General features: G+C 41.9%; 1 protein-coding gene across 1 annotated transcript in view; it reads right to left on the bottom strand.

Annotated features, from left to right (window-relative positions):
* Positions 1-14,777, bottom strand: part of LOC124796311 (sorbitol dehydrogenase-like) — a 114,575-nt gene that overhangs the window by 78,083 nt on the left and 21,715 nt on the right. Inside the window, exon 2 of the mRNA XM_047260439.1 lies at positions 3,720-3,884. Coding sequence (XP_047116395.1) covers positions 3,720-3,884 — 165 coding nt within the window. The remainder of the gene's footprint in view (positions 1-3,719; positions 3,885-14,777) is intronic.

Below are 14,777 nucleotides of genomic sequence, written 5' to 3'. Positions count from 1 at the left end.
ACATCTAGTTTTCCCTCAAAGAGGAGTAGCCCTACATTTATCTGAATATCTCATAAATTAACTCTGTTTTCGAGATTGCTAATGACCATAACCATGGACCTTGCCGTTGGTGGGGAGGCTTGCGTCAAGACGGTTGAACAGAGCAGAGAGGACTTATTGTACAACAGAGAGGAAATGCATAGCTTGGTGTACATAGTAACATACTTCCAGTGTTACCTGTACAGCAGGAATTCAGAACAGTGACAGATCATGCCTACTTTGAAGTACTTGCTAGGTTTGAAGGATTCATACAATAGACTAATGAGATGGGCATTAAACTCAGTTAATTTGACTACAAAGTAATCCATAAACCAGGGAAGCAGCACGGAAATGCAGACAGGTTACCCAGAAAAAATAGCATAGTACAAGCACTAGGTCAGGAACTTTGGGAATGACAAACAGCACAGAGCACCAACGATGAATATAGACAGTATAGCAAGCAACAGTGATTTAGCAAGCATGATGGATCATTGTGTAGAGAAACAAGCTTAGGACCACAGGTTGTGGTGCCAGGAGAGTTGCAGCAGGAAGTGTGACATGAAATGTATGATCACATCTTGTCAGGCCATGGGGAATGCCGGGCACTGAATCAGAGTGTGGCAGAAAAGTACTGGTGTAGGAGAAGGGAGAATGGTGTAATCAGTTTGTCAGAAATTGTGTGGAATGTGCGCAGCATTCAAATTTGAATCAGAAGCAGCTACTATTTCATAGGTTCCCAGAAGCAATGGAATTGTTTAGTTTCATTGAGGTGGACATGTTAGTAACATTCAACTGAACACAAACAGGTGATCATTTTGCACTGACCATAAAAGACTACAATTTTCCTTACAAGTTGGTGCCAATGCCAGAGCAATAGGCAGTCACATTCGTGCTGGTGGAATAGGTGGATATTGACACCTGGGGTGCTGGAGAAAATAATTATGGACAAAGGGATGAACTTCATGTCAGACCTGATGAAAATTTTGTTTCAGTTATTTAAAGTAAAAAAAAAAAAAGTTGAGAACTAGTCCACTTCATCCACAAACTAACAGAAGAACAGAACGAGTTCATCAGGTGATTGAGTAGATGCTTAGTTATTAAGTGATTGCACACCAGTTGTATTGGAGATGTATCTGTCATACAGTGAGAGCATACAACTCCAAAATGCACACTAGCAGAACATTGTTGTCATTTGAGGTGATGTATGGGAACAAGACATGATTAGCCAGAAAGAAGGCAATAAGGGAGAATTGGTCTGAAAATCTGCAAGAATGGTGAGGAAAGTGTGGCGAAAGATGCAGCATTGTAGAAGTAGGAAGAGGCAGTGCCGCGAGTGAGAACATTACCTCAGTATAAAGTGAGCCACTGAGACATGTTATCAAGCCTACAAACTCTGAAAGGCAAAAACAAAGAAGTTTGTGGTACGAGGGCCCATACCATATCACTGGAACCACATCGCCACTAAATGTAAAGCTGCAGCTGTCAACAATCACACGTGTTGGGCATATGACCATTCTAGGGTCTGCCAGAAGCCATTCCACAAGAGGTATTAATGAAAATGAGGAAAGAGGCAAAGAAGGAAGAGTGGAAAGATGAGCAGCAGGAGGAGGTGGTACGGATGCTAAGAGATCAGTATATATTGAGACAAAGGAAATAATTAATGGTTATTGTGTTTTGTGTTTGTAGGATATTCTCCATATGTGTTTTAGATATGGTTGTGTTTTAGATAAGGTTGTATGATTGTTTTATCATTAGTATTTAAAGATTTGGTGCCACCAGGCTTATGAGAGGAGGGGAGCTGATACTGATGCCTGTGCCCTCAGGTCATCAATAGGAAAAGGGTCAGAAAAGAACAATGCTAATTTTGAAAATGCTGTACCTCTTCACTGGGGGTGGAGTTGGGGCACTGCTAGATCATCACCTGGATAGAAGAAGAGCCAAAGAAACTGGTAAACCTGCCTAATTTCGTGTATGGCCCCTGTGAGCACACAGAAATGCCACAATTTGACATGATATGGATTTGACTAATGTCTGAAGTAGTGCTGGAGGGAACTGACACCATGAATCCTTCGCGGCTGTCCATATATCCGTAAGAGTATGAGGGGGTAGAGATCTCTTCTGAACACCATGTTGCAAGGCATCTCAGATATGCTCAATAATGTCCATGTCTGGGGAGTCTGGTGGCCAGTGGAAGTGTTTAAACTCTGAAGAGTGTTCCTGGAGCCACTCTGTAGAAATTCTTGATGTGTGGGGTGTTGCATTGTCCTGCTGGAATCCCCAAGACCAGCGGAATGCACAATGGACATGAATGGATGCAGGTGATCAGACATGATGCTTACGTATGTGTCACGAGTCAGAATCATATCTAGTTGTATCAAGAAGTCCATATCACTCTGACTGCACACGCCCTACACCATTACAGAGCCTCCACTAGCTTGAACCGTCCCCTGCTGACATTCAGGGTCCTTGGTTTCATGAGGTTGTCTCCATACCCATGCATGTCCATCCATTCGATACAATTAGAATTGAGACTTATCTGACCAGGCAACACGATTCCAGTCATAAACAGTCCAATGTTGGTGTTGATGGGCCTAGATGGAGCATAAAGCTTTCTGTCATGCAGTCATTAAGGGTACACGAGTGTGCCTTTGGCTTCAAAAGCCCATATTGATGATGTTTCATTGAATGGTTTGCACACTGGTACTTGTTGATTGCCCAGCATTGAAATCTGCAGCAGTTTTCGGAAGGGTTGCACTTCTGTCATGTTGAACAATTCTCTTCAGTCGTCATTGGTCTCGTTCTTGCAGGATCTTTTTCTGGCTGCAACGCTGTCAGAGATTTGATGTTTCACCAATTTCCTGATATTCACAGTACACTCATGAAATGGTTATACAGGAAAATCCTCACTTCCTCGCTACCTCAGAGATGCTGTCTCCCATCGCTCGTGCGCCGACTATAACACCACGTTCAAACTCACATAAATCTTAATAACTCACCATTGTAGCAGCAGTAACCTTTCTAACAACAGTGCCAGACACTTGTTGTCTTATGTAGGCATTGCCGACCACAGCACCATATTCTCCCTGTTTACATATCTCTGTATTTGAATATGCATGCCTATACCAATTTCTTTGGCGCTTCAGTATATTTTTGAGACAACCAAATGTAGTGTTATCCAGTTACAGATGGCCATTAAGTTTAATTTTTAATGTGTGGGAGCTGCAGAACAAAATTAGGATACTGGAGAATGTGTTTTTCAGAGTTAAAAAAAAGGAACATCCTCACCAAAAAGAGATGATTGAACCAGAAACATATTTTCAGAGAGTGGCTTTACGTTGGATATACCATGACATAGTAGTGATCATTAGTTGCTATGAGCAAAGGAAGCTCATGGGGGGAACGACATTAGTAGACTGTTAATTGACTTGACTATGTGTGATATTATGGAACCCATGTTTCATTTACCAGCTTCTATGGTGGGAGTTACTCTGCTGAAAGTGACACAGCCACAGCTGTATTGGCCAGACAAACCTCTAGAAATGTTAATAAAGCTTTCATCCAATGGTTATATATAGCTGATGAATATTTGGAAAATTGCAGCTGAGGCATGCTCGACCCAATTCAGGTTTGGTAACTAAAGTGTAATGGATGATGGGGTTGTCGGGTGACCCACGAGGCACCCAGGCCTGTGGTCTGCCTACCTGGCTGTAGGTGGCTGACAGCGGCACCGGTGCGCACTACCACGCCACTGGCTTCGTGGCCCAGGACCATGGGCCCTGCCAGTGTGTAGCTGCCAATGCGGCCGTGCTTCAGGAAGTGCACGTCCGAGCCGCAGATGCCCACGCAGTGTACTCGCACCAGCACCTCTGCAAGTATGAGAAAAAAACTGATAATAGGACTGTTCTGAACACTTTGAGATTTGTGCATTCCTGCTTTTATAAAAACTGTCTATCACAGCTTCACAAGCAGACTTCACCTAGTTGCTATGGATACACGTAACTTAAATTCCATAACAGAGAAGAAGAATCCAAAAGCATTTGATTACAAGATTAGAGGTGAACACCTTGACAACCCCTACCAACTGATGAAAAGGGAAAAAGTTTATCACTTATTGCATTTTCTCTGTTCATGCAGTAAAACTGCCACATCATGAAGGACATTTTAATTTATTACTTCTTTGCTACTAACTGTATTCATGACACTTTCTTCAGACAGCATTCACACACACCACTGAATGTACCTAAAAATAGCATCATTGTACGACACATAGTTCAAGACATATGATGTCATAAACTCTGAGATGCATGGACAACTGTCACTTCATGTGTGATGTTTAAATTTATTACTTCTTTGCTACCAATTCTGTTTGCAACTTATTTCACAGACTGTCCACATTTGCCATGGAATGTACCCACAAAATTATATCATTGTGCGCCACATTGTTCAGGAGATATGACATTACAAACATTGAGTTGTGTGGAAACAAAACTGCTGCTCAAAATTCGCTAGAGATGCTGGTGAAATATGTGTACAAATATGTGTGGAATATATTAAGTATGTGTGAAATATATGAGACATGTCCATATGTGGAAAATTAAACTTCATGTCTGTATGTGAGAAACTAAATTTGGTACACATATTACTTTGAATCTGAAAGAAATATTGTGGTTTTAACAACCACTATTGGAATGGGAATTATGACATGAAGAGAGACAAGGGGAAGGAGAGATGGACAGGAAGAGAGAGGGAAAGAGGATGTGGACATGGATATGAGGGAAGAGGGGATGGACAGAGAGAGGGGGAGTGCAAAATGGACAGAGGAAGGTAAGAGGAGGAAGCAGAGAGAGGGACAGGGAAAGATAGACAGAGAAAGGAAAGAGGAGATGGACAGAGAGAGAGAGAGGGAGGAGCACATAAAGAGAGTGAGGAAAAAATAGACAAGGCATGAGGAAATAGACTCTGCAGGGGAAGGAGGAGATAGACAATGGAGGAAGGAGCAGATGGACAGAGGGGGAGGAACAAATGGACAAAAAGCGTGAGGATTAGTAGATGGACAGAGAGAGAGAGAGAGACAGTAGGAGTTAGAAAAGAGAGTGGTAGAAGATGGAGGTGGAGAGAGAGAGCTAGGAGAAGAGATGGAGTTAGAGGAAGGAAGATGGAGGAGATGGACAGGGAGAGGAGGAGTGGAGAGATGGACTAATAGAACTGGAATAAATACATACCTGGCCAACACCAGGCACTCAGTTAACAGTAGTAGTAGTAGTATATAGTTTCATTTTTGCCAGCAACAGTATTTCAAAGAAACTTAAATTCTACGTGCTGCTATTGAGGAACTGCTCACTGATTTATCCAATTATGTATTCATTGAGTGCTATCAGCTCTATCATTGATCAGTTTTTTTATTAAAGTCAAAGTGCGTCATTTGGCAGTGCTGTCCGTTTTACAGTCAACAGTAGTACATGTAGTTGTTTGGCAACTGAACTTTAAAATCTTCCACATCATTAGTTAAGTCATATTGGCAAGATCAATATAAAGCCAAATAATTGCTCTGCTCACAGTTAACATGAGCAATAACTAAATATATTGTAATTAATGTGAGCAAAGTTTAAACAGAAGATAGTGACAGATTGCCATTGCTCTAAAATTTCTGAATGCTAATACTTATACATCTATACTATGCAGACCACTGTGAAGTGCGTGGCAGATGGTACATCCCGTTGTACCAGTTATTAGGGTTTCTTCCTGTTCTGTTCACATATTGAGTGTGGAAGAATGATTGTTTAAACACCTCTGTGTGTACTGTAATTAATGTAATCTTGCCTTCACAATCCTGTGTGACCAATAAGTAGGGGATTTTAGTTTATTCACAGAATCATCATTTGAAAATGGTTTTTGAAACTTTGTAAGTAGGCTTTGTGGGATAATTTACATCTATCTTCAAGAGTCTGCAAGTTCAGTTTCTTCAGCATTTCTGTGGCACCCCCCCCCCCCCCCCCTACCGGTCAATCAAGCCAGTGACCACTCGTTCTACCCTTCTGTGTATCCAGTCATCCAGTCAGTACCCCTTGTTACTCATATGTGGTGATTGCAATATCCCAGAATGGGTTGAATGAGTGATTTGTAAGCAGTCTCCTTTGTAAACTGATTGCATGTTTTCTACTGATAAACCAAAATCTGCTACCTTTTTTTACCTGTGATCATTCCATTTCATATCCCAACAAAGTGTTACACCTGATATTTGTATGTGTTGGGAGATTCCAGTTGTGGTTCATTGATATTATAGTCATAGCATATTATGTTTTTTCATTTTGTGAAGTGTGTAATTTTACATTTCTGAATGTTGAAGCAAGTTGCCAATATTTACGCCACTTTGAAATCTTATGAAGATTGGACTGAATATTTGTGAAGCTTGCTTTAGACAGTACTTCACTATAGATAACTGCATCATCTGCAAAAGGTCTGAGATTACTATTAATGTTGTCCACATGGTCATTAACATACAACATAAACTGCAAGGGCTCCAAAACGCTTCCCTGGGTACACCCAGTGTTAGCTCTACAGCTGATGATGACTCTCCATCCAATGTAACTTGCTGCATCATCGATACCAAAAAATCCTCAATCCAGTCACTAATTTCCTATGTTACCCCACATGAACATACTTTTCACAATAAGAATAGATTTGGTACTGAGTCAAATGCTTTTTGGAAATCAATAAACATTGCATCTGCCTGATGGCCTTGATCCAAAGCTATCAGTATATCTTGTGAGAAAAGTGTGAGTTTGGTTTCATATGATCGATGTTTACAGAATCCTTGTTGGCAGACGTGGAAAAGGTCATTCTATTTGAGATACCTTATTATATTTAAGCACAGAATGTGTTCTACGATTCTACAAGAAATCAGTGTCAAAGATACTGGACGGTAGTTTTGTGTATCAAGTCTACTACTACGCTTCTTGTAAATGGGTGTGAGCTGTGCTTTCTTCCAACTACTGGGCATGGTTTTTTGGTTTAGTCATCTACAATAGATTGTAATTGGAAGAGGGGCTAACTCAGCTGGAATTTCAGTGTAGAATGTGATAGGGATCCCAATGGGCCCTGGATCTTTGTTCAATTTTAATGATATCAGCTGTTTTTCAACATCGCTGACACTTACTTCACTTATCTTTTCAGTGGCACGAGGATTAAATTGGGGAAATTCTCCTGGTTTTTTTCTTTGTAAAGGAACATTTAAAACTGGAGTCAGGTGTTTCAACTTTTACATTGCTACCCTCAAGTTCAGCTCATGTCTCATTCATGAGTGACTGGATACTAACTTTGGTTCCACTAACAGTGTTTACATATGACCAAAATTTCTTTCTTGTTTGTGAAACATCATTTGAAAATATACTGCGATGGTAGTCACTGAAGGCTTACAGCATTTGTCTCTTGAGAGCCAAATGTGTTTCATCCAGCATCTCTCTGTCTATAACCCTATACTATGAAATACAAAGCTACGAAAATTCTGCAAAACACATCCCACTGTTGGGATGATGTATACAAGCGGCTACTGAAATCAGACTACATGAGAACCTCATCAACAAGGACAATGGATTTCAACTTAGCCAAGAGTTGGCTCCCATACTGAAAATTCTCCAAACACAGTGGGAACAGAGCACTGAGCATGGCAAGGGCAGAGTGCAGATTGAGGACTGCCCCTTGATTTCCAACCACAAGCTACCCCACCACTGCACACATCAGGTGGTCCATACATGGGGTCAGTGGCGGGGGAGATGACCAGTATATAAACCACACCGACTGGTTCAGGATGTGTGGATTCTGAGATGCATCTGTGACCTGCACATGTGCTCGTTTTCTGCACGCTGCCTTGTGGTGCTGCCTTTATTCAGAAACTTCTGGTCTACATGAAAGACAGCTCACCCTCACTGCTGAAATTAAGATAGTTCGCGTGCATGCTCATTTTGAATGTGCAACAAAGTGAAATTGTTGATGTTACACATCACTGTTCACGATAGCTCACAAAGTTGTCGTGTAACTCCTGCCGCCAGCACACCGTACCGTATAGATCCCACTCTGCATCCTCAGAGAATAGGGATTACTCCAAGTTAGAATCTGTGGCATTTTTCAGTGACCTGTGCTTGTGTATGTTAGGATCAGCGCTGCACTGGCTACCTGGTGGTGTTAACCAAGGTGTAACTGACATACTGGGTGTGCAGGCTGTTGGGTCCTGTGTGCCACACGTATGAGCTGACTGCCTCTGAGCAGAGGTCTGCCTCAGCCTGCTGTGGCAGTTCTCTGGGCTACCACAGTCTAGACACGTCCCAAAAACACAAACAATCACGCAAATAAACATGAACACAAGGTGAACCAGGTGATGCACCTGACAGTTAGTCAAAGATATAGGTCATGGAGTATATAATGCCAGCTACTAAGATGCATCTACCTCAGGACTGTGAGAAAGTAGACATCAAGGTCACAGTACCTACTGCTAACCGATTTGAAACACTTTCTCGCTGTGGAAGATGCTCCCTGCCCGTGGGCATCACAACTACAACGAGACAAAAAATACAAAGTACCACTCATCATTTGTTACATGACCAGGGGTACTTGACCTGCTAAGTGAACTGTAGCCAGGACTAAAAAGGAAAAACCTTTGTGCCTAGAGCAATGATAGTATTAAAATCCAGGTAGACAATGTTGAAGACTACCAGTATATTGAAAGTAACTAAAAAATAAGAAAAATTCAATATCACCCCTACAATTCGGACTCTAAAAAGTTTGTGAAAGTAGTAGTAAGAGACTTCCCCATAGAGGCAGAAGAAGTCTAAGTACAGGATGCCATCAAAGAATTAAACTACAAAGTACACATCATCATTGCCTACAAAAAGATCAAGAAAATTGATGGCAAACAGCAGTCAGGGAAATGGCCCATCTTCTGTGTAACTATCACCAGGAATCCAAAGTGGAACTCCATCTACAAAGTGAAATGACTTCTCAGTTTTAAATGCAAGAATAAATCCTACAGAAACTGTAATGGCCCCATACAATGTTATAGGTGCCAAAGATGTAACCGTGGATAATGGAATTACAATGCTAATCCTTGCTGCATCAAACTTGAATGTGACTATTTCAGCTATCTCTGCACAAAATCATGCATCACAGCAGGAAAGTGCATGCACTGCACAGGGGTGCACCCTGAAAATTATTGCAAATGCTCATCGTAGATTTTAAAGATCCAGCAGATGTCAAATACTACATGCAGAGCGGAAGCTGTGCCAGAAAGTCAGTACCAGCTCGCAACACTAAACACTTTCCTGCTTTATGGCAGAGGCAACACCATCAGGTTTATTTCACGAACCTAAAATACATTCCATTCCAAAGATATTTGCTTCAGATGCAGGTCGCCGATGATGATAGAGGTTACAATCAGCCAATGAAAACATCAATTTCAAACAGGGATGCATGTTGTGTACACATTACACAGTTTGGTTCACATGGTTTACGTCTGGATCAAACATTTAGCACCCTGTGATGTTTGTGGGAAAAGCTTTCTCCACAGATATAACTTGTGGGGGCATTTTCCACGGCAACAGCAAGGCAGCAAAAAAGTAATCTCACATTTGTGACAAATCTGTGGGCATTTTTGACATGCATATGAAAACACACAGGTCCACAAAAGGACAGTTAAGGAAAGTATTGAATGTAATTCGATGCACTGTAACGTTATGTGTGTCTGCTGAAGTGTGATGTACTAGTTTCTTTAAGAATTTGCTCACCACATACCTTGTTCCTCTGTTAATCTGTCATGCATATCATGCGCAGATTAATATGAATAACGTATTAGTTGTTTTGCTTTATACAATTGTTTTCCACATATACTGTTTCTGTATTAAGGTGTCGCGCACAGACTGTGAAGCTTATACATGCTCAAAATGGCAGGAATTAAAGTCCCGTCTGGAAAATATGCACAGGAAAGAAAAAGTAACAAAACTGGAATTGGTATCTGTGGCAGGTAAGGAAACATATTTACAATGTGTTTTGTTGTATATGTATTGGTTTGTACTTTTGCAGCAGTAAACTTCAACATTGGGCTATGCTACAGATAAGTTTGTTATTTATAACACATACACAGACTCGTAACCAAATTGCCACCTATCAACCTATACTAGACCTCAGGCTATGCTATAGATCAGCCTGTCACATCAGCCAATATTCTATAGAGGGAGGATGGAGGTAGTATCACACTCTAGCTATATTTTATAGACTAAAAGAAAGGCAGAAATAGTATCTGCAGATGCCAGTAGTTAACTAGCTCTCCTTGCACGTGGCTTGTTTCATTAGTGACAGTCTTCTGTGGTGTCATAAATTGTTTTTTTTTTCCCAGTTGTGAACTAGAGTGCTATTGACATGCCCCCCCCCCCCCCCCTGAAAAAATCATGATTCAGGAGTAGTTGTTGGTTTGAAAAATCAAACACATTCTCATTACAGTGAAAAGTCTATGTGCAGTTATGAAATGACATTAGGTCAATTTTAGTTCAGGATTAAGTGTATTTGCTTGAGTAAGCAATTTAACAAAATTCGCAAATGACCGTTAATTCACCATAATTCATACTTGTAGAGAGTTGCAAGGAGGATTCTGGACATTGCAAAAGGCAGGACATGTTTCTTAATAGGGTGTGTGATCTGCATGCATGGCAGTGCATGCCCTGAAGTGTGCTCCCAGGCCGGCCACAGGTTTGGTAAGGAGTTCCTGCAGTATGGCATTCTGTCCCTCCACTGGCACAGTTGACAACTGCACGGTGGTCATTGGTGCATTTGGATGTCTCTCCACGCATGCTAGACGAGAATTAAGCCTTACAGTCCTGAAGGGGGGTGGCATACTTCATTCCCACCTTTTGATAATATTGTAATCAAGTCAGCAATGAAAAATCCAGGGTGGAATGTAACAATATTATGAAAACGACAGTTGCTACTCACTATATAGCTGGGATGCTGGCTCGCAGATAGTCATAGCAAAAAGACTGTCTGAAAGTGAGCTTTTGGCCAACCAAGTCTTCATTGGAGATAGAGTCTGTGCCTGCTGAGGCCACACTGCGAGCAGCTACAAGTGATGGGAAATGCAGCTGGGTGGTGGGGGTAAGGAGGAGGCCTTGGGCGGGGAGGGGGAAGGATAGCAGGATAGGGGTGGGGGACGATAATGTGCTGCTTGCAGGAGCATACAGGGATGACGTGGAGAGAGGGTAGGGCAGTTAGGTGCAGTTGAGAGGTTAGACAGATGGCAGGTGGGCAGGAAGGAGGTAACGGAAAGGGAGAGAGGTAAAAATACTGTGGGTGCATTGGTGGAATGAGGACTGTATAGTGCTGGAATGGGAACAGGGAAGGGCCTAGAGCGTACGAACAGAGACTAATGAAGGTTGAGGCCCCGAGGGTTACAGGAACGTAGGATATATTGCAGGGAGAGCTCCCACCTTCACAATTCAGAAAAGGTGGTGTTGGTGGGAAGGATCCAAATGGCATAGGCTGTAAAGCAGTCATTGAAATGAAGAACATTGTGTTGGGTGGTGTGCTCAGCAATGGGGTGGTACAGCTGTTTCTTGGCCACAATTTGTTGATGGTCACTCATGCAGACAGACAGCTTGTTAGTTGTCATGCCCACATAGAATGCAGCGCAGTGGTTGCAGTTGAGCTTGTAGATCACATGACTGGTTTCACAGGTAGCCCTGCCTTTGATGGGGCAGGTGATCCTTGTGATTGGACTGGAGTAGGTGGCGGTGGGAGGATGTATAGTATAGGTCTCCCATCTAGATCTTTTACAGAGATATGAGCCATGAGGCAAGGGGTTGGGAGCAAGAGTTGTGTAGGGGTGGACACGGATATTTCATAGGTTTGGTGGATTGTGGAATAACACTGTGAGAGGGATGGAAAGGATAGTGGGTAGGATATTCCTCATTTCAGGGCACGACAAGAGGTAGTTTAGATCCTGGTGGAGAATGTGATTCTGTTGTTCCAGTCCTGTGTGGTACTGAGTCATGAGGGGAATGCTCCTCTGTGGCTGGAAGGTGGGACTTTGGGAGGTGGTGGGTGACTGAAGAGAGATCTTTTTAGCTCTCTCCTTTTCTGCTAAACCCCCCACCCTCCATGTAACCTCCCAACTGCACCTAGCTGCCCTACCCTCTCTCCATCCCATCCCTGCATGCTCCACGAGCAGAACTTTACTGTTCCCCTCCCCTACCATGCTATCTGTCCCCCTACCCACCCCAGCCTCCCTTACCCCCACCGCCTGGTTGTGTCTCCCATCATGTGCAGCTGCTCACTGTGTGGCCTCGGCAGCCAGAGACTGTGGTCATGTATGTGTGAGTTGCATTTGTGTGAGTGTGTTGAGTGTGTGTTCTCTCTCCGATGAAGGCCTGGTCAGCTGAAAGCTCGTAAGCTCATTTTCTGACAGTCTTTTTGTTGTGCTTGTCTGTGACTCAGCATCTTTGCTAAATGGTGAATAGCAACTATCCATTTTGTAATATTGGTGTAATCTAGCCAGTTACTTCATACTTTAAAATTTTGGGAAAAATATTTGTTGTTGTAATCTTTCTCCGGATTCCACGTATGTTTTAAATTTTTCAGTTAAACTTAATCTTAGTAGATGTCACTCTCCAAATGAGTGTCGTATTGCATACTTCTACAGTCAGGGCTTTACTTACGCACATCAGTATCTCCTTAAAAAGTATTTTGAGAGTAAAACTTGGCAACAATGAATGAAATCTCAATTTTTTAATTCTTTTAGTTGTTTGTTATAAAGTCGGTAGAGCATGTTATTGAAAGTGCATTGATATTTCTAAGAGTGTGCTAAAAGTTATTTTCAGGTTCTGGAACCTACTTGCACATCATTACATCTTTAAAAAGTATGTTGTTAATATAATTAAACAACATTAATGAATTTTTAACAGTGGACATAAAGTACCTCCAACCTCCTGGCAATGCGCGTTATGGGAAATGCCTTGGTATTGTTGGGTTTAAGGCAGGGGACTGGGCAGGCCATTCTGTTAGCCAAATACTTTCCTGTTCTGAGAGCTCCTATACCAGCACTCGTCAATGAAGTTCTGCATTGTCATCCATAAAAATGAAGTTGGGGCCAAATGAACTCCTGAAAAGGCAAGCGTTGGGAAGGAATAGAATGTCACAAGGGTGTTGCCAGGTGAGTATACTTTGTTCAAAAATTTGAAATCAGTATGCCCAAGCAACATTTTGTCTCCCCATACCATAACACTGGAACACTATAATGATCATGCTCGACAATGTTCCTGGGTGCATAATGTGTGACCTTGTATGGCAAGAGGTGGGGACATGTAATGCACCCATGAACAGTGTTGAACACAATTGTTTTGGTGGGCCAGGTGTCATGGTTTGGGGGAATGCGGAGGGACATAATATTGTGTGGGCATCTTTGAACACAGTATGTTGACCAGTCACCAGTCATCAACATCACTATGACACTGTACACCTTCCCGACATTTGTCTTTACAGGAGTGCATACGGTCCTGACTTCGTTTTTGTGGATGACAGTTCCTGATTGCATCAACCAGTGCAGATGCAGGAGCCCTTGGAACAAGAGAACATTTGACAAGTGGCCTAGCCTCTGTGTTCCCTCGACTTAAACTGCATCAAGCACGTGTTAGATGTGGTGAGGAGATGTATCACAGTGTGTCTACATGTACCAATGACAATCCAGCTGTTGTCAGCTGCACTGGTGGAGGACTGGAATGCCCTACGACAAGAGAACTCCTTACCAGCCTCATGGCTAACACGGGAGCACATTGTAGAGCATGCATTGCCATTTGTGGTGATCAAACACTGTATTAAGAACCATGTCCTGCTTTTTGTAGCATTCAGGGGACCATCATAAATCACAATGACATCAGTATAATTATTGTCCTTGATTGAAAGCATCATTACTATTCATCCGATTGTGTGTTTCTTTCAATTACTTTTTGTATTATACTGTAGTAAGTTCTATGTATGGTCTAAATTTGACTGAGCTATGTTACTTGTCAGTGATCCATAATGCAAAAGTTGCTTTCACACCAGAGTAGTATGAATGTGTGGGCCTGTGATGCTTCTGCAACCCAGTTATTGTTTACTGTGACTTGAAATTAATGCATGTTTTACAATCTGTTGCATGTATAACATCACCACAATCACAAGTGCATGCAGAGTATGCAGACCCACACTTGTATCGCCATCTTCATGCTGTCAACAACTTGTTGCTATTACTGAGCCAATGCTGTTGTCAACTTGTTGTAATTGACAACCTGAAGATGTCTTCAAGACATTGTATTGCATCGTAAATAAGATGTAAGATGTTGGTAGTTTCTTAATGGGATGTTTACTGACCAACCTGTGGGAGCATGCCAGGCCAAGGCAGTATAAAGGTTCAGCCCCTCACACCAATGAAAGCCAACTCAAAAAAATTCGTGGCATTTTTCAAGAAAATTTTCGTGTCAAAATTTGTATTAGCTCAAAGTATGTGCTACACTTATACATATTACGTGACCGAACCAGCATTGCTAAGACGTTAACAGAAACATTTTTTTATCAAGTCACTCCATTATGAACACTTATGCTATTTAATACTATGAAGTATTAATGTGTTTTTGTAAAAGGTAACTGAACATCCTTTTATTTAGGAATTGCTCCCAGGACCAAACTATAGGTGATTAGACTTGTCAGAAGCATTATAATTGTTATATGTACAATTATTGGTTCAA

Source organism: Schistocerca piceifrons, chromosome 4, assembly GCF_021461385.2.
Source record: "Schistocerca piceifrons isolate TAMUIC-IGC-003096 chromosome 4, iqSchPice1.1, whole genome shotgun sequence".
NCBI lineage: Eukaryota > Metazoa > Arthropoda > Insecta > Orthoptera > Acrididae > Schistocerca > Schistocerca piceifrons.
Note: the sequence above shows the minus strand (reverse complement) of the source record. Positions and strands in the feature narration are given on the sequence as shown.